Source organism: Alosa alosa, chromosome 22 (genome assembly GCF_017589495.1).
Source record: "Alosa alosa isolate M-15738 ecotype Scorff River chromosome 22, AALO_Geno_1.1, whole genome shotgun sequence".
NCBI classification, from domain to species: Eukaryota; Metazoa; Chordata; class Actinopteri; order Clupeiformes; family Clupeidae; genus Alosa; species Alosa alosa.
The window spans coordinates 8,746,728-8,766,873 of record NC_063210.1 but is presented as its reverse complement, the minus strand read 5'-3'; the positions used below and the strand labels follow the sequence as shown (position 1 = coordinate 8,766,873).

The 20,146-nt window shown below is 39.8% G+C and overlaps 3 protein-coding genes across 3 annotated transcripts; 1 reads left to right on the top strand and 2 right to left on the bottom strand.

Annotated features, from left to right (window-relative positions):
- Positions 1–184: 184 nt before the first annotated feature.
- Positions 185–8,555, bottom strand: LOC125287805 (gastric inhibitory polypeptide). Its single transcript, XM_048233834.1, has 6 exons — positions 8,485–8,555; positions 1,639–1,730; positions 1,447–1,542; positions 833–970; positions 481–576; positions 185–335 (listed from the first exon to the last, which is right to left on the bottom strand). The coding sequence occupies exons 3-6, from the start codon at positions 1,530–1,532 to the stop codon at positions 326–328; spliced, it is 330 nt and encodes a 109-aa protein (XP_048089791.1). The 5' UTR covers positions 1,533–1,542; positions 1,639–1,730; positions 8,485–8,555; the 3' UTR covers positions 185–325.
- A 54-nt stretch (positions 8,556–8,609) lies between these two features.
- Positions 8,610–13,344, top strand: msl1b (MSL complex subunit 1b). The gene is made up of 8 exons (XM_048233833.1): positions 8,610–9,287; positions 9,678–9,866; positions 9,985–10,312; positions 10,519–10,577; positions 10,705–10,772; positions 11,223–11,347; positions 11,458–11,530; positions 11,719–13,344. The coding sequence occupies exons 1-8, from the start codon at positions 8,610–8,612 to the stop codon at positions 11,807–11,809; spliced, it is 1,611 nt and encodes a 536-aa protein (XP_048089790.1). The 3' UTR covers positions 11,810–13,344.
- Positions 13,345–15,058: 1,714 nt separating this feature from the next.
- On the bottom strand, positions 15,059–20,101 carry chmp2a (charged multivesicular body protein 2A). Its single transcript, XM_048232621.1, has 6 exons — positions 19,963–20,101; positions 18,954–19,121; positions 17,527–17,706; positions 16,571–16,701; positions 16,423–16,484; positions 15,059–16,200 (listed from the first exon to the last, which is right to left on the bottom strand). Exons 2-6 carry the CDS (start codon positions 19,119–19,121, stop codon positions 16,079–16,081), a joined length of 663 nt encoding a protein of 220 aa, XP_048088578.1. The 5' UTR covers positions 19,963–20,101; the 3' UTR covers positions 15,059–16,078.
- Between the last annotated feature and the right edge of the window lie 45 nt (positions 20,102–20,146).

Below are 20,146 nucleotides of genomic sequence, written 5' to 3'. Positions count from 1 at the left end.
ATAGCACTGCTGAGGCTAGTAAAGGGCACACATTGTTCTTAAGTGTGCACTGGATGTGACAATTGTGTATTGGATGTGTATTGGATTTGAATTGCAGATAGTATTTAACAGTCAATACAGAATGACCATGACCCATGTTGAATTTATCAAAACATATCATTTATTAAACAAATTAGGAGTAAAATGATTGACTGTCACCAGAATGAAAGGTCAATATGGTCATTTATTGATAGCTGTGTGATTTGGTTCTTTTCAAACAGGGATCCATGATGTTTTCCATTCCTCTGTATGTAGGCTATGAATTCTGTATGTTGTCTCCATCAAATTACTGAGCACTGTGGACAAAGGAAAGGTGCAGAGATAATATAATGTTATGACACAATATCTTAATATCTTCACAGGAATGACTTAAGCTACAAAAACATGACAATAAGTACCAGCCCAGATAAAAAAAAAAATTAAAAAGAAAAAAAAAACTACCTGGATCTGATTCCCTTGCTGTGGACCCATGAACTGAGCTCTTTTTTCAGGAGGTCGTTGACATGAGCCTCTTCATCCTCTTGATTTAGAGGGTGGCTGTGAGACATTAAGTTTTACAAAACATTATTTTCATTGCTATATATATCCAGACAAATCATGGATTTAATCCAAGTCTATGACAAATCAAAAACAATACTTTGAGCTGTTCACAGACCTTGATTTCTATTGAACACCATTTAATAATAACACAAGATTAATGACAGTGTTATTAGTAAATTGTCTTTTTCTATGTTATGTTTTGTATTAAGCCTTAATCAACAAAATGACCAAATATTTTTCTTCCATCACTCACTCGCTCTTTTTCTCCCTTTGGTTGAGAAGGAAGTTCACAAAGTTTTTCTGCACCATGGAGTCCATGATCTTGCTAATGTCACTTGCAATGGTAGATTCAGCATAGCGGCGTTCTACATGTGCCCTGTCCTGAAGCTGGCTTAGAATGTGAAAACATTAAAACAATGAAAACATGAAAAACATGTTGCTGTATGCATAGTTTGCCATTTTACTTACAACCAATAATACCAAAAACAAGTATGGACCCTTTCAAGAGAGTTCCATTATCAGCATCATAGTTGGCCCCACAAGGCTTCCGTTTTAACATTCCATATGTTATCTTAATGCAGAGGAAGTAGATTGGGGCCCAAATAGAACGTTCAAGCATTGTTTTTGTTTTTATTGTTGAAAGGGTCCATACGTAATTAACCCAACAAAAATCATGCCAGCACCATTCATTATAAGGATCTATGAAAAATAATTATTGAATGTGAAAAAAGTATTAGTTGCAGTGCTCTTGCATTGTAATGCTTTACACAATTCAATCAATTTCAACAATGGAATTTAAGCAACCCGCCCCTATAATAACCACAAATGATAATACAGTAACACTGGAGAAAAAAATCTGAATATTACCGGTTCTCCTCTGCCAATGCTTTTGCTTCTGGCTGCAGAGAGTTGCTCAGGCAAAGAACAACGGCCACAAAAACGGCAGTTTTCATCTTTTGATGTCTGCAGAAAATCACAGGAACATTCTACACTCCAAACATATACATCAGTTAAAAAAATATCCAGTATCCAGAAATATATGATGAATTCTGTCCTTACCCTGGGTGAAAAAGATCTCAATGAAGTCTTGTATGAGCTGTTTAACCATGGGATGAAATGGCCCTATTTATACCACAGTATTAGTTTTGTAACTGGAAAAATCATGGAGAAAAACACTTACTTGGTCTGACATTAGGGAATTTAATTGCATGACTAATATTCAGGTGCAAACACTGATAAGACTTATGTGTATAACATTGGAACTTTCCCATATGGGTTACCTTTTTTCAATGTTCAATTAAGGAAACTAAAATACAACTTTGCCCTGTGGATTTGGCTAAATTACGATTGGAGGATGCAGATGAAAGCCTTTTATGGGTAATTAGCTTAATCAGGTATGGCCAGTTGTGCTGATTGCTTGACATTGATTACACGACATTAAGTCACAAGAGTGAAATGATTTTTTGCAGTAGATCCAATCTGGTTGATGATTAGAAAATTATTATGAATCACCAAGGCATATTCAGAAGGCAGTTATCCTGGTTAAAGTAAACATGGTACAATGGTGCTTCACCTCCGTTGGATTTAACAATGGTGTTGTTATGTTTTACATCTGTTTTTTGCATTTTATTAAAGTTTTATACATTTCAGTTTATGTGCGAAATTAGCTGGTTTTATAAACATCAACAAAAAGGGGGAAAAGTAAATTAAGTAAGCAAAGCAAAGTAAGTCCTTGAAATCTTATGGTTTAAAGAAGACAACTGCAAGCATGTAAACCATTAAGAGGAGTTATTTTATCATATAAAGTCAATCCACACACAGTGCACACTGCTTGATCATTCCATATCACCCTTAAAGGGGTGGTTCAGGATTTTGGACATAGGACCTCATTTACATCAGACATTTACATTGATAGTCTGGATTTATTTGCCTCGGGTGTACTGTGGAGTGGGTAAGACTGTTTTTAGTGGCAGGCTAACACATACTGATGACTTGCGCTAGCTGCGAACTCTGCAACTAGAAGGACTAGATGAAACTGATAAATATCACACTTGCTAACTTGGAAATGAGGTCCTATGTCAAAAATCCTGAACCACCCCTTTAAGCATGCTAGTCTGCACTATCAAAAAGTCTCAAGATTAAAAAAAAATCAACAACAAAACTGTTGAGACATATGCCTAGGTAGATAACATATATACATTTAATATGCATGGAGTGTTGATATTTAAATAAAAAAGAGGACCAGTAAAACAAATGAATGTAGTAACTATGTAAGTTATCTCCCACCCTCATTTAAGGAACTGCAGTGTAACCATTGTCATTAACAGACTTGTCATATGGATGCGAATGGGGGCAATTATACATTTGGGGAATTGGGGGTGATACACTTTAGGTTGTGAAGTAGTGTTTGGCCTCATTTTCTTCATTTCATAGCCCTTATTTGATGTACCTGACTTGCGCCTCAGTAGTAATGCTTCAGTGATGGTCTTTTTGTGTTCTGTGTGTTTTGCAACTTATTAATCTTAGTCTCCCTCTGTTTGCAGGCGTTATGAGTGCATTGTCGAATATTCCAAATGTGTGCCACTTCCATGGAAGAAGTTCCCAGCCCGCAAAAGAGTTCACTCACTAGGTAGACATACACACACATACAGGGCCGGTTCAACGTGAGCAATTGCACCGGGCCCAGTTTAGAAGGGGGCCCAGAACATTTTTTAAAAATTAAAAATGCTTGTGCGTGATGTTGCTCCCCGAGCTCAGGATAGCGTAGGACCAACCCTGCACACATACAAAAAATGCACAAGTAGAATCACATATAGCATTATGATATGTGTGCATGTATATGTGTCTGTAACTGTGTTTATTTTACCACCTCTTTTCATGTGTCTGTTTGTTGTTATGATTGTGTAGTGGGCTCCATCAACCGTCCATGGCAAAGTCGCCTGTCCTGATGGCACTACCTGCTGTTATTTTAAGTCTTGTTTTTGATGTTAATTTCCCCCGCCCATGTATAGTATATATAAGTATATACACTCTTTTGATCCCGAGAAATTTGGTCTCTGCATTTATCCCAATCCGTGAATTAGTGAAACACACTCAGCACACAGTGAGGTGAAGCACACACTAATCCCAGCACAGTGAGCTGCCTGCATCAACAGCAACGCTCGGGGACCAGTGAGGGGCTAGGTGCCTTGCCATTGTATGATGACTGCTTTTTCCTGGTTTTTAACTTTTTATGCATTTTAAATAAATTTAATTTAAGATTCAAGATGTTCTTCATTACATCTCATTATATTAGTAGAGAGTAAATGTGTAATGTTTTGGCTCCTGAAAAAAAAAAAAAACGAAAAAATAAGTTGTAGCCTAGTGATAGATGTACTATGTGAGTAATGATGATAAAGTACTAAGTGAGTAATTTGTTCAAAATTGTCAGTATTATATTCTTTAAACTTGTTTGCTTCTTTAAATGGCTTATGCTATGCTTATAACCCGCATTATGGAACTATTTATTTGTTTCTGATTGGCCGAGAGACGTTCCATGAGTTCCCTGGACATTTCATATTTTTTACAGTCTATGATTTCAACTCAGACTCAGCACAGCTAATAATAAATCACTCCGCGACACAATGCGAAGATTTAACAGCCAGCTCTCCACTATTTCAAGCAATACAATGATACAAGGATACAAGGAAGTTTATTGTCACATGCATATAGTTACTGGAAGTAAGAAATGCAGTGAAATTATGTCTGGTGTCAGCCTATTTGTGCAATGGGTTACTTCTTAGCAAACCATAACGAAACAGCGCTTCACCACATCTGTGGATTAAGCCACACAGTCAACTCAATGTAAGTAAGATAAACGAGGATGCTAATTGTTCTTAGCATTGCCAGCATTGTGTATAATATGATTGTCACTTGGAGGAGACTTGTTGATAACTAACGTTAGCATAATTAGCTAACCGCTGCTAACGTGCAAACATCGTCACGTCAGGCTGTGCACAGTAGTGTAACATTTATTCACTATGCACATGTTGAGTGGTTCTGCAATGTAGACTATATTACGTTTTTTTGCAGTACCATGTCCCTTACATGACATGGCATGGCCCAGTGTCCTTGTAACATGCATGCAGCAAACCTAGATATGAATGTGATTTCAACATTTCTTTCAAGAAGACATGTAAACCACAAAGACCGGTAACGAGGGGTCTGGAATGTTGGTTACCTAGCAACCAAGACGCTGTCTATTGAAAAGGGAACTATTTTTTGATGCGTAAAAACGATGTCGAAATGAACATTTTTAAACAATAATGGGGTGTTTTCAGGTTATTTAGTTTGTGGTAGAATTGTTGTATAAAAGCAATATAGCACTCGTGATCGTGGGATTGGTCATGGATATTCCCGCCTCCGGCCTCCGGCCTCGTGGCTACGGCCGAACAACACCCGTGGGAATATCCATGACCAACCCCACTCTCACTCGTGCTATATTGCTTAAATCTAAAAAAAATAGCATAACATAATTCAACATAATTGATGGGTCAAATGCGATGGGTCAAAGAGCGAGAGGCGCAAACGTTCGACAATTTCCGCGTTCGATTATTGCAAGGGGGAATCCCCCTTTATGCAGACCAGAGTAAACCCTTGCTGCACTAATGTCCCATAGAATCGAATTACGTTGCTCTATCTTACTAGTAATCAAGGATCTTTGATAGGTTAATAATGTAAACCATTCTTGGGTTAAAAGGACATGGCCATTTTCTGGGTCACTGTAACCCAACATCCCTGTCACATCCCTGTCGTTTCCAACCCAGTAGTTTTTAGAGAGAAAATGTGTATTTTTGTAGTTTAAAAATACTGCCAAATATTTTTGGTAAAACCAAAAACCATGTGCATAACAATGAATGAGTAATTTGCCCAGACTTCTTGTGATCATAATATTGAGGTTCGGGAAGATGATCCGGTGAAAGATGAGTACTTGTAGGTTGCTCACACACACACACACACACACACACACACCCTCTCATACCAAGTTTCTTGGGAACTTTAATGATCAGTTTTTTGAGAACTTTAGTCATCCAATTGGAACATATGGAACCGGTTATGTGGTTGCCCGGCAACATTACTCAATCTGGGCATGAATCAACAATGTCAGACACTTGTCTCCACTTTGTACCGCTTGACAAGTTCAGTTGTGACTTTTTGAGTGCATTTCTGATGCAGTATTTAGGCTATGAGATGCAACGTAGGCAGAGAAAAGCTGTTGCTCTCAAACACTGTCCATCAACACAGTCAGTGTACTAATGAAGGAATAGATTAAATAGACAGATATGGAAGGTTTGCAAAGTGATATCATGCTTCATTTAAATGCATTAATATTTAAAAAATACAAAAATACAGTATTTTATTTTGATACATGGTGTGGCTAATGTATTTTGTAGTTTATTTTGATACACTTAAAATGAGGGTATTTGATATTCTATTATAAAATAGATTTTGATGTATTTTTACCCATCCTTGCCAACAGCTAGAGCAGCGAGACAGCTACACTGCTACACTCTGGGGACATCTTTAAAATCATGCCCCCCAGAGTGTCGTACTGTAGCTGCCTGGCTGCTCTAGCTGTTGGCTGCAGCAACTCGAGCTATAGGTACTGAATTTTTTTTTTCTTCTCGTACCTACAGTAGGCCTACTAAGTGACTTTGAGAAACAGAGATCTATGTGAAAAATGGCCTTTAAGGAGTTTTCCTTTAATTTCAATTTATTGTGCTTATAGAGCGCCAAAACATAACACATGTATCATGGCGCTTTACAGAATGTAGGCAATCAGAGAAAGAAGGGAAGAAAGGAAGAAAAGAAAAGCAAGAGAGGCCCATGGGTAACAGGGGCGAGGAAAAACTCCCTAGAATTGGAGATATATATATAGGAAGAAACCTCGAGCAGATCCACGACTCAAGGGCCTGACCCATCTGCCTAGGGTCAGTACATGACAGTAAGGTCTGTATACATGACAAATGCATATGATAGTCGGGTGTAGAGAATAAGACATGGTGTTAAAAGCACTTGAGCTGAAAGTTACAAGAGGTGGGATGATTACGTATCCGTTATGGTAATTTATTATTCCTGATTTAGTGACAGAAAGTTCAATAGTCCAGCGTTGGAATTGTCCAGGGGAAGGGAGTTGTCGAGGGGCATGTGGTGGGTTGGCAGACGGGCCAGTAATCCGGGTAGAGTTGCCATAGGCTGGTGGTGGGTCGCTAGGTTGTACGGGCCAGGAGTCCAGATAGGGGGCAGTAATAGGGCAATTTAAGGCATCAGGAGGAGGGTTTACCTAACACACATACATATGTACCATTACACTCAACTCCAACTCATGTAGGCCTACACCCAAGCTGGGTTTGAGGCTGTACACTGTGCAGATGCACAACTAAAAAAAATGTTTCTTGACTTTGTCACCCAATGCTTGGGTCTTGGGTAGACCACTCTGGCCCCTGCCTAGAGCCGGCCCTGTTCATGTGCCTGTATGCCTCAACAAGCTAAAAGGCCTAGGCCTAGTTTCTGGGGAACATATAATGGGCAGAATATTATCTTCTCTCTTCTTTTATTATCTGGCTTAATTTCTGACTTTGTTATTCTTAATCATTTTTGAAATAGTTCACTTTCCATCCTAATTAACAGACAAAACGTTTTTATGTTGAGAAAAGTTGGTGCGTCTTGCAATTACGTCATATCTGAAATTCAACTTGTTCAGATCCCGCCCTGTAAATGTTGCGCATGCGCATTAAATGGCGTTTTAAACATGTTTTTAAATGAGCGGAAACATGAAGTGGATAGAAGAAGAGCCAAAGACTGAGCAGGAAAATGGGGGATTTCGTTAAAAGTAACGTACTTCATATTTGATCAGTACTAACATATCTGTGAAGTTCAGGCCTGTTTAAAAGAGAAAAACGACACACTGGAAATGAATACATGAGGGCTTACAGGCATGTAATGTTAAGGTAACGTTATTAGTATTTTAACGCCAGCTTGCTTGCTTGCTTGGAACTCTTGTTATTGTTTTCCCTCTCACCATAGCTAGTCAGCTAGCTGACCTACCCTTGTTGCTAGAGACTTGCTAGCTACGTAGCTAGCACAGTAAGTTCCTTGCAGTGGATTTTCAAGCTACGACTCAGACAGAAAAGGGCCCTGTACCACAAGGATAACGAGGTAGAAGAAACATGTCTGGGGTCGTGGTAATGACTAGAGTTTAATCAGAATATTCATATTTTTGAGCCACCTTTAATTTCACTGGATAGCCACACGCCCTTGGATTCCTGCATTTTAAAATGGACACAGTAAAGCAGACGCCATTAATGGCAAAACCTATGATGGCTAGCTAGTTAGGTTGTAGCAGAGCCTGTAGCCAACGGCTTCTAACTGCGAGTTAGCTAGCAGTACTAGTTATTCGTAAATCGTCAACCTGACGTGTGTGTTTGCAAAATGCTGGGTATTGAAATAAAAGCGAGCACAAAACAGTTGGTTCTATATGACACCCATAGGTATGTTGCTGCTAAGCCTGGTTTATATTTATAGGCCATGTTATGTGAGCGACGTATATCCCTTCAAGAAGGTGATTGTGTGACAATGTTTTCAATTTTCTGAGAGCACATAGCTAGCGTTAGCTTACTTAGCTAACGTAGTTGATTGCGCCATTGCATAAGCAAACTATAATTTGTGGCGTATTGCTGCTCAGATGACTTTGAATATAAGATATGGTACGGACTAACATGTAGTTCACACCATCATTGAATTTTACAAAAGAATAATTAACCATTTTGATAGCAAAATATTTGTTTCGTGAATGAGCAAGCTAGCTAACACTGTCGCCACCAACATTGTCATGAACCAACCACCAACGTATTTCAGAAAAAAAACCTTAGTAGTTGTTCTTGTGTTGCAGGGTGAAGACGTGCAATTTCTTGGTAAACACAGAGTCTACCCATGGACAGCATACAGGATAATTCCATTAATGCAGTGACAATTTTGGCGTTGTATTCGCTATGACTATGCGACATGCTTTGTTTACTAATGCACGTTTTAAATTGGACCCAGAGAAACTCGACCTTGACAAAGCTCACATAAGGGCTGGTCAGTCTGTCGATATCAGGAGAGATTCGTGTGATTTTGGCTCCGACGTTCATAACGTTATCGGGGACATACTGAAAAGTGGTGGCCAGCTCTTCGGTAAATCTAGGAAACTGGACGTGAATCACCTTCCTAAATCCGGTCGGACCCCACTGGCGACGGGGAGAAACAAAGCAAAAGGACCCGTTCTATCCAGGGACGCGTCTGAAAGCGCAGAGACCCTGTCATCCCAGGTTAAACACATGGGGGGCGAGGGAACCCCTGTAAAAACTAAAACTCCTCTTGGACAGACTAATGCTGTGGATGTCAAGACTGAGCCCATAGCAATGAATTCACACAGCAACTCCAGAGACGCTGGGACTGATGGCAACGCCAGGGGCATTGATGGGACTGGCACCCCCAACATGGCATCACTGGAGACCAGTACAGATGGGAAGCGCAAGAACATCAGGAAGACCCCCAGTCACCCGCACGCGCAAGCCACATGCCTTCGACAAATCCTCCTACTTCAGCTGGACCTGATTGAGCAGCAGCAGCAAGAGCTTCAGACCAAGGACAAGGAAATTGATGAGCTCAAGTCTGACAGAGACACGGTACGCAACCTTTGGAATATGAGCAGCAGAGTTTTAGTAGTTGCGAGGCACTTTCTTGTGAATGTCATTCAGTTTGAGTGGGGATGTTTGACCAGTATGAAGTAATTTGAAGTGGCCATGCCACCTGTGTCACATGCCATTGACTCCTGCTGAGACCTGTACCTTTATTATATTTCTTTGACAATATAATAACCAACATATTACCATAACCCCTTGTTTGAGAGTCTACAGTGTCTTAAAATGTCCTGTATAAAGCTAATTAGACAGCAGCTAAGTTGATAATTCCATAGATTTTACTCATTGTGTTGTTCCTCATGGATGTTTTATGGTATCTTATATGCATAGCTGTTCTTTAAGATGTGCGTCTTATCTTTGGAATGCGGATTACAGTTGCTTGCACGGATTGAGCGCATGGAACGGCGTTTGCAGCTGATCAGCAATGCACCACGCGACAAACGTCTCTTCCAGCCGCTGGAGCGATGGGTACCCGAAACCGATGATTTCTGGGAAGGAGAAGACGGCACTCAAGGCACGGCCCAGAAGAACCTGGCCTACGGCAGAGACGGCAAAGTCCAAAAAAAAAAAAAAGGCATGACTATGTAGCAACTAACTCTATGTGCACTTATTTGGTGAAATTGCCCTTATTTTCTTTCTTGTTTATGTTTTGTTCATTTTACCCTTCTGATCTCGGCCACACAGGAAATTTGGTCTCTCAGACCCCAAAACACCAACGCAAAAGCCTAGAGGGAAGGCTGCCAAGTTCAGCTCCCAGAAGACAGAGGCTGGCGGGCCACTGTCATGTCAGAGAGACCTGCACAAGAGCGACCCATCGGACGAGATGGGCTATGGGCAGTCTGCAGGCCAGGCTGCTGCCATGCACCCACTTAAAGAGGAGCCTCAGGAGACCATGTGCATGGAAGAGCTACCGTACATGACCACAACAGAGATGTACCTGTGTTGCTGGAAGCAGCCTCCTCTCTCCCCACTGCGAGAGGCCTCGCCCAAAAAAGAGGAGGATGTGGACAGTGAGTGAAATTGGTGTTCCCATTGTTTCTTTGCTAAATGGCTACCTGACTATGTGGCCTAGAGGTGGTCACAATGTTCATTGTAACAAAGAGCACTTTTTAGGAAAATAGTCCCCCACTTTCAAGTTAAATGGTATTATTATTTTTTGGTGTTGGTTAAATTAACAATTGATATGCCTGTTACCATTCTGTGTTTTTCTACTCAGTTCCATCCTGGAGGGAGAACAGCATGGAGCCACTGAATGAGAAAACGGACATCCCTGAGGTGAGAGAAACACATTTTCTGAAAAGCAAGAGGCTTAATGTACCCACTGTTGTCCCTGACTAGCTGGGGAAATAGAGGAAAAGCAAGATTTCTTTTAATATCTTATGATGTTCTTTTTCTTTTGTAGAATTTGGATGATAATGTCTTCTTGAAAAGACACTCAAAGCTGGAACTGGATGAGAAAAGGAGAAAGAGGTGGGTATTTTCATTGTTGCGTGTTTTGGATCTTCCAAACCAGTGGTTCTCAAGTTAGAGAACCCCAGTTCCAAACCATTCTCTAATATCTTGCATACCACTATACAGTAGTAAATCTGGTAATATAAGGATAGTATGGATATGTTAAGGGACCAAATTCGGGGTATATGCCATGTCTTGGGCTGGTCATTTATTTTTTATTTTTTGCAACATATTCATTTCAGTGCACTCTCATTTGCATTAATGAAACACAAACTTTTTAGAATGCCTCATGCTGTTTTAGTTTGAGTGGGTATATTCATAGAAATATTTTGGACACAGTGTTTGATTTTTACCTGTAGCATGAATTTTTTTTTTTTTAACACTACTTCCCACTCATCTCTGCAATTCTGTTTACATAAGCTGACAAGGGCCCTTTAGTCTTACCTCTTTGTTTTACTCGTGCCACAGATGGGACATTCAGAGGATAAGAGAGCAGAGAATGCTCCAGCGACTCCAGCAGCGTATGGAGAAGAAGGTGGCTATTCAGGAGACTGAGCCAGACCTGATGTCTTTCTATCCAGAAACGGAGGACGGTATGGCTCAGTGGTCACATCGACTCCCTGTCCCAAATAAACTGTTCAGCATAGTATGATTTATTAAAGAGGTTTATTGACCACTAATTTAATGTACTGTGTCTCTGCAGTGGAATCCATTGTAATCACACCGTTTCTGCCTGTCATGGCTTTTGGAAGACCATTACCAAACCTGTCTCCTGAGTAAGTGGCAGCGCCTTCTTTAAATACATGAATAAGCTTTGAACTTTGTTTGCATTCTTCTTAATTGTTACACCAAAATGTAGGCTTTCCCACACTAATATGTTCTGTAGCCAAACTGTTTTTATATAACCTATTTGTATTGGTTTTGTACTCACCCACATACTCCTCTGGTTTCTTTATTTTCACAGGAACTTTGAGCTGCCGTGGCTGGATGACCGAAGTCGCTGTCGCGTGGAGAATCAGAAAAAAAACACTCCACACAGGAACTGTCGTAAATGACGACACCCGTAACTAGATCGAACAAACAAACTAGCAGAACTTTAGTGTTATTGGCTGGGCACCCAGGGCAGGACCACCTTCGCTGGCTTTGAAGGGCCGGGAGGGCCGGAGACAGGGCTCTGATAGAGTAGGCTTGTGTCTCTGTGGAGCAGCTCGCCTCAGCAGGGCTGGGCTGGATGGGCATCCCTGGGCTGGATCAATGGAAGAGGGTGACGCTAAGACAGCGGGGTGCCGGGGCTGGTCAATGTGAGATCAGTCATAGCCACGAAGCAGTAACAAAACCACAAGGAAAGCAATACTGACTGAATTGCTGTCGGATTTTTCGAAGTATGTGTATATTGATTATGGAGTGCCACCTTCTTTAAGGAGCCTCCAGTGCCCCCTCTGTTTATGTTTACACATATTTTGTGTTTTTGTTCTTTTTTTTTTTTTTGCCTTGACTGAAACCTGTATCAAATGTTTCCCTGTTTTTTGTGTGCTTTCACTGTAGTGACCTTGGTTGTGCAGACAAAGCTTAAAAGTGAAAAATAGTTCTCGGAAGAAAAGAGCAAAAACAAAACAAGCAAAAAAAAAATCACAACATGCGCTAAGGTGTGGTTGTGAGGCATTGCCCATGCACAGCTTGCATGTCCTGTTGGTTAGTTTCATCTCACTAATGACTTTCTGTTGCAGTGTGCAAAAGATCGTTCCATAACTTTATATGCTTGTGATCTTTTTTTTTTGTTAGTCTGCATGGTGGCATTGGAGGAAGAGTAAATACCCCATGACCAGACAGGAAGAAAAACTTGAAAAGCTCTCAAAAGCAGTGTGTTTTATTGTGAGTGTGCATGGTTACATTGTTTGCTTGAAATGGGCACTTGCTGGCAAAAGCTGAAATCGAAACTAATTTTGTGAGAAATAAACCCCTAGAGGTGTGTGCCTCAGGGTCATAGAAAATATTCAGTAAAACATTGAGGCTTCTGTCTTAATAATTGATCAGTAATGTCAGTCATTGCTCTCCTGAAGTTATTCTTCAGAGATTTCTCCTCTCTTAATGATGTTTAGGGATCCCCAAGTATGTTTATCTTTGGACCATTTTCCCTTTCAAAGTGAAGATATGCCATTAATGAGCCATACAGCATCCTTTATCTAATTCACAGTCGAGTAATTAGTGTAGATTTACACTAGTGCGCAGTTCTTTTCAATCCCTGTTTAATTAACATTTTTATTTGGTGTTGGGTTTTGGTCTTGAAGCCACACCTGTTTTCTAACTCAGTCGGAGTTTAGGTTGCATCTCTTGTAGCGCAAAAGCACAAAAAGCCACTTCAACACCAGACAACCTGTTCGAGTTTTAAATATGTAAAACTGGTCATCTGTACATAGCCTACAGAACTTTATAATGGTTGTACATAAGCAAGACATGGCTGTTATTTTTCTATTATTTAATGTTCCAAGTGATGTATAACCAATATTGTCATTTTATGATAGTCTGTTGATAAAATACAGAAACTGGTTTTGGAGCTAAAATACAAATCTTATCATTTTGTATTACATCATCTTGCCTCAGTCATTGAGTTCTTTCATCACTATTTATTTTACTGCATTATATGTAGAGCACATCATCAAACACTATGGTAATGAGGCTAATATCTCATCTGTTTTTAACACGCTAACAAAAAAAAGACTTTTTAGATGTTATGATGGAGGTCTTAATATGTGGTTTGACTGACATATCAACAAGCCTGGCTATTTGGTGTTGCAGTCAGGTGCAGATTTAATACCCCATAGAGCTGGGGTTAAGGTTGGGTAATCAGGGTACCACTGCTATGTGCCTGGGAGAACCATACCAGGGACCTCCGGCTGAACCCTGTCGGAGTGAGGGACTGCAGGTATGTACGTATAGGGCTGGGGAGGCATAGGACAGATGCTGGTTTAAGCATGGGAATATATCCCTATGTGCAAAAGAGATATGGTAGAACCAGGGATGGATTACTGCACGGGCCTACCGGGCTCAAGGGGTCAGGGGGGCCTGAAGCCCAAGCCTTTGCATGGAATCATTGCCTCAATATCAACAAATCTTGCTATCATCTCCACTGCAGAACAGTCATGTTGCTGGAAAATTATTCTCTGCATCACCAAGGTGTCTACGGAGGACCGCAAGTATCATTGAAAAAGTAACAAGATTTCATTTGAAATTAGAAGCATTTATTAATGGATTACTGTGTCATTTACAAGTTATTTTCATGCTGTAATTTCTATTTTTATTACCGTTTACAATGGCAAATTAATGAAGTCTTTTAATACTTTTCCAATGACACCTGCAGTCCTTCATACTTCTAAGGCTATCAGTACACAAGCTGACCTGTAGCCTGGAAATACCCATACGAATCCAAATTTTGGATTTGCTCTGCAGGTTTGTCTGGCGAAGAGGCCATTGAAGCCCATTTCCGATGTCCCTAAAACACAGGCACGTAAATACAATTGCTAATCCGGCATGGACATGTATTTCTTTGGAACTGAGTAAACAATTGCACTAAAAACATTTACGAGGTTACACTTATGAAACGATTTGGTAAGATTTTAATGCACCAATTTAAGTTTAATTTCTCTGCTAGTTAAGCCCCTGCTGGAAGTTGTAAGTCAATGAACCTTTTCTAGACCCACTCGGTCTGCGTGCTAACCAGGCTAGAACTAAAAGCATCAGGCTGTTGCTCTGCTGAGCTGATAAGTTTGCCATTGTGCTCGTATGTTTTATAGGAGGTGATACAGGATGGTGGTACCCTGGAGCTGGCTTCTGTCCTGTCCCCACCTGTAATTCGGCTCTTGTATCCTGGCTCAATGAGAATTAAACGATAAAACAACTTAGCAATATGGGTAAAGTGGTTGTCTTGGCAAAATGTTATACCCAATTTCTCCCTGCCATTCATGACCACAAGTATAAATCCGTCTTAATAAGGATATTGCATTCCTATAAACAGTTTATGGGATATATTCAATTATTCTCACAGCAGATTTATTTTCTTCAATTGGTACAATTAAATGGAATATTGAGGATTCCTTTTTTCTCCTTCAGATAATATGCAAGTCCAAAGCTTAATTACAAATGATTTACATGTAAAATTGCTTTCAAAAGTCATCAGCTGTCCGCAAATACACATGCCATTGAAACCTTTGTGTCATGAGGAAGCTCGATTGGTTTGGCAAATAATAGTCTTAGGGAAAGGAAAGGAAATATGGGGAGGAAAACTGGAATACACATCCCAAAGGTGGTCTTTTTGATAAATGTGAAAAATGTTTATTTGAGCAAACAAGAACAAAATAAGATTTTTTTTTTTTTTTTTTTCAAAAAATATAATACCCACCATTTTCTTGAGATAAACACTTCCACAAGTATCACAATGACTTGTTGCCATTTGTGGCGATCGTCTCTAATAAGGGCAACCACGGCTTCACTGCAATCAATTTCCACTTACATAATATTTCAAAATGACCATATAAATGTCCACATCCCATATTTAGATATGCATAATCCTTGATTTAAAAAAAAAAAAAAAAAAAAAGTGTGTGGCACTGACTCGCACACAGGACTTAAAATTGTATTTCCTAAACAGGACCTGTTAAGTGATCCCAGAAATAGTTCTAAGATCATCTGAGACATCAGAGTGTATAAACCTTCATGGTATAGAACAACAAATATACACAGAGGAAAAAAAAAATTAGCGAGAACAGTCCTTGGAGTGCACCAATGCTACAACATGATGTCAGTCATGGAACAAAGTCTGTGGACTTGCCCAATCACATATGACCAAAGTGGACAAAATGTAGTGATGCACTGTTTATTACAAATGCAACTATAAATCTGTAAAATCTGGGGCTGCCGTTCCTATTTATATTTACCGACAGAGTAATTAGTGTTCAATTCCCTCAAGGCTTGAGAAATAATTATAATCATCTATTTAATAACCACATTTTACCCTTTAACACCCAACCTCCCCCCCCAGCAAGATATTATGCTTGAAAACAATTTGAGAAAATTAATTTGTTTGGGCTATGACTAGTCATTGGTAACGCACAAGAGTATATACTGCACATATAGCACAGAAATAATAATTAAAAAAAAAAAACCCAATGAAACCATATGCTGTTTAACAGACACCTCATAGACGCCCGTGTTTGTCCTTATGTCCTACCTCTTATGCAATCTATGATTCATTGAAGAAATCGGAGAGAAAACACTTGACACGTTTATATCTGTATTAAAGCCTCCACACATGTCTGCACGGCTCGCCCTCAGTCTCTCCTGAGGTTGTTGAGTCTCTCCTCCAGGTCGGCATCTGCATCTGCCAGGGTTGCCTGTGGTTCAGCCTTCTTCCCACTGGCCACAGACAGGCTGCCACCTGTAGAAGGCAGACCTATTTGAACAGAGAGAAAAGACAAAAATATGCATGTTATGGTAATAATGATCAAATTGCGAATGTCCCTTTTTCAATTAATTTTATTATTATTTATTATAGACTGCTGTTTTGTGTGCCAAATTGCCCCTCAGGGACATTAAAGTATTACTGTAATCTATGTTAGCTAGATGCTAAACAAATAATGGTGTAAAAATAAGTTGTAATGAAAGATGATCTTACTTGAGAGTTCGTCTGAAAGATTAAGGCCCAGTTCATCCAAGACTTGAGAAACGATGGCATCACTATGGCAGCCAAGAGGAAAAAGCATTAGTCAAGTTCAACTTTACATCTCTAAAAGCAGTTTAAGAAGAATGTGTATATGCCTCACCTCTCATCTTCATCATCCTCATCACCCATTGCATCGTCGATGGCATCGTTCATCATTTCCTCCTTCATGTCCATGATTTCGCTTTGTCTTTCAAACTCCATCATAATCTTCTGAATCTGAGGCAGTTTCAGCTGGGATAGATAAAAAGTCAGTTAGACTAATTTAAGAATTTCAACATTAACAACCATTTCATGAAAGGACTGAATTTAGCAAATGTCCAATTCCATTTGCGGTCTTACTTAAAGGAGAATTCCGGTGTGATATTGACCTAAAGTGTATTGAAACATGATACCGAGTGTGAACGTATGTCTCATAGCCCATCTCGGCTTGTCCCCTGCACTCCAAAATCTGGCTTAGTTAGCCGATGCTACCAACAGCTTTTTCAATAGTGGTGCTTCGCATCGGGCTAGCCATGCAAATAAATCACTGTTTTACACCCATTTACGAGGCTCAATGTATCTCCACACTTCATTGGTAGACTTCCGAGGGCCCTGACATTTAAAACGAGACATTGAGAACTTTGAAAAAGCACTGGTAGTTTACTTACAAGACGATTTATACAGACAGTATCTTCAATGAAGTTTAGCGTTTGCAGCCATCTTGAATTTAGTCACGATAAGTCAAGCGACGAGTAAGAATGAACAGGTATGATAAGGGATCAGATTCCAAAAATAATTCAGTGGAAATGCATGGATTCCAGTTGCTGCTACTGGAAGAAACTGGAATCCATGCATTTCCACTGAATTATTTTTGGAATCTGATCCCTTATCATACCTGTTCATTCTTAGGCCAGTTTAGGTCAATATCACACTGGAATTCTCCTTTAAATACTTTTGTTATAATTTGTTTGTGATATAATGTTTGCATCTTCAATTTCTAATGCTGAACAATGAAAGTTCACATCACATTACATGACCACACTGAGCTGCCATATCAGGAGTGGTGGGAATTCTTACCTGTCTGTTCATGGTAGCCATGGCCTTGGTCACTCCCTTCATGGCCTGTGCCATGCTGTTGTTGGATTTTAATGTCTGAATTTTAAGGCTGACGGCTTGGATATTCGCCCTCATCATGATGAATTTCTTGACATAGCGCCGTGTGCGAACAAGGTCCTTGGCCATGATTTTGACCGCATCCTGTGTATATCAGTCACATTCAGTCGCATAAGAATGGTAAAATCTCACGACACAGTCATCCTTTTTAAGTATTTGTATAGTTTTTGTGAATGACATGACATAGTGGACAACTATTTGCTACTGTATTGTTGTGCAGTGTTTGAGGTGTGATTGGATGTTAGTCTCATGTGATTGTAACATTCTTACCAACAATAGAAATGGTATTAAGAAAGATGGATGAATATACAAACGGCAGATTAAACAATATCAGGTTTAGAAGCAATTAGGTGAAATGAGACTTAAAAAAACTTACAATTTCAGGCAAATGGTTAATATGATAATGATAATAAAAGCCAAGGAAAAAACCTTAAATATGTTTTTTTTCCCTGCTGCACACCTGTGCGATCTGCATGCAGCACACAGTTTTGGAAACACTGGTCTGTCCTACAAAGCTGGTGAAATTTTCCACATAAGTAGGACTGTGATGTAGACCAGTGTTTCTTTTTTTTTTTTTAAGTATATTTTTTTGGGCTTTTATCCCTTTAACGCGACAGGATAGTAGAGAATGACAGGATGTGAGTGGGAGAGGGAGTCGGGGTGGGATCCGGAAAGGACCACAGGGCGGGAATCGAACCCGGGTCCCAGTTGCGCCACGGCCGGGGCCTAGCCCAGTGTTTCTTCACTTGTCTGGCATTGGTACCCTCAATTTCCCATTAAGTTGCGACCCATATTTTTCAGTGTTCAAGCCAACTGATATGGTGAGCTATGAGGTAAGACACGCAAAGTGCCTGTACTTGTGGAACATGCTGATGTTAGGCACATTTGCAAAGTCGTCAACTCCTGTATCGCCATTCAAGTACTCAACAGGTTAGTCTTTGACAGTATGGCACTGTGTTTCCATGTGGCGTTTTAGTTTTGATATCTTCATGCTCTCATGTGCAAGCAATTCACTGCACAAGACACACTGGGGTTTCTGTCCATTTTCATCCTTAACATAAGTGGATCCATACTTCAAATATTCAGGGTCGTTTTGCCATATTAACCACTAAAATTATGTCTAACATGACCTGCCACATTAACATTGTCTATGTCCATGACAACAGCTGGCGTACGATGAAATCATCAAAATAAAGGTCTGATAGGTTGGCATTTTAAATTTAAATAAAAGCATTTTTCACCACAAGCTCTGCGACCCATCCAGAATGGTTCCGCATCCCAACCCACCAGTTAAAAAACATTGATGTAGACAGCAATATATGATCTCTCACCATCTGTCCTTGTTTGGCCATCTTCTTGATGTCAGCAATAATTTTTTTCTCCTGCTGTTCCAGTCTCTGTCTCTCTCTGTCAAGGTCTCTCATTGCTCGATTCAGTGCCCTTTGATTCTGTCGCAACATCTCCTCTGGTGTTTTCCTTTTTCCAAATAGGAATTCCATCTGAAGACAAAACAATACATTGTTCATATGCCAATTGATTGATTTATGTTTTTTTTCCCACAAAACTTTTAAACCACTCGGATTACACCAGCCTAAGAGATTACAACTTCTGATATTATCTCAGTCGCTACAGTATGTAATGACTCATGGTAACACGCCCTGTTTCCACTGAGAACCCAAAAGCGTCTGTTAAAGGAATACATGTAATGTACATGTAACAACAAAGGTGAAAAGTCGAGAAATGCAGATTAACCTATTTAAATACAACAACTACAATATCCGAAACAACCAAGTGAAAGTAAGTGGCAGTGAGTGGTCGGTGTAGTGATATCAAAAGGAAACATCACACCAAAGAGGCAGGTGGTGAACAACATGGACTTCGGGTATCACCACTACCAAATGCCAATCACACCAAAAAAACAACAAATACGAAATACCACAAAAACAATGCGACACAGCGACTAAATATAGATGCATTCTTCTGACCTGAAAGAACAGCACATTGGCCAAACGCCATTCCCGACTTAAAATACCGAGATGGCTAACGTTAGTAAATTAACTTGGCTATCAATAGCTAGTGAAAGGTAGCAGTGACATCGAGCATTGTATTTGCTCACTCGAAACACATACATCTCGGAAAGACGTGTAATGTCACGGGCAGCACTGAATTACAGTTGTAAACTGAAGAGGAAATAATGACAATGACATTGTTTAGTAACGTTACGTTACGTTACTAGGATATCCTAGCTAACTAAAATACCAAGCTAGCAGGTTATTTATATCAGAAACGCATTTGGCCATCTTATCTAATGGACAGAATAAATTTAACATATAGCCATACCTTGCAGTTGTCTGTGGGATACAAGCGGTCTTAAACAAATAACAAGACGTTTTCTTCGTTTGTTATTGTACCCACTTTTACCTTGTCTAATTTCGCTTGTTACTTCCGTATCAAAATAACTGCACTTCCTGTAAATGCTGCTTTGGTGGGATGTGACGTAATACATATACGTAAATAACCTTTA

Bases quoted from the DNA above. Each gene is read 5' to 3' on its own strand.
- LOC125287805 (XM_048233834.1), bottom strand. From the start codon at position 1,532: ATGAAAACTGCCGTTTTTGTGGCCGTTGTTCTTTGCCTGAGCAACTCT. The intron at 971-1,446 runs GTAATATTCAGA...TCACATTCTAAG, and splicing joins GCATTGGCAGAGGAGAACCG to CCAGCTTCAGGACAGGGCAC. The intron at 577-832 runs GTGAGTGATGGA...AATGTCTCACAG, and splicing joins CAAAGGGAGAAAAAGAGCGA to CCACCCTCTAAATCAAGAGG.
- msl1b (XM_048233833.1), top strand. From the start codon at position 8,610: ATGACTATGCGACATGCTTTGTTTACTAATGCACGTTTTAAATTGGAC. The intron at 9,288-9,677 runs GTACGCAACCTT...TGCGGATTACAG, and splicing joins TCAAGTCTGACAGAGACACG to TTGCTTGCACGGATTGAGCG. The intron at 11,531-11,718 runs GTAAGTGGCAGC...TTATTTTCACAG, and splicing joins TTACCAAACCTGTCTCCTGA to GAACTTTGAGCTGCCGTGGC.
- chmp2a (XM_048232621.1), bottom strand. From the start codon at position 19,121: ATGGAATTCCTATTTGGAAAAAGGAAAACACCAGAGGAGATGTTGCGA. The intron at 17,707-18,953 runs GTGAGAGATCAT...TGATATACACAG, and splicing joins TGGCCAAACAAGGACAGATG to GATGCGGTCAAAATCATGGC. The intron at 16,702-17,526 runs GTAAGAATTCCC...TATCTATCCCAG, and splicing joins TGGCTACCATGAACAGACAG to CTGAAACTGCCTCAGATTCA.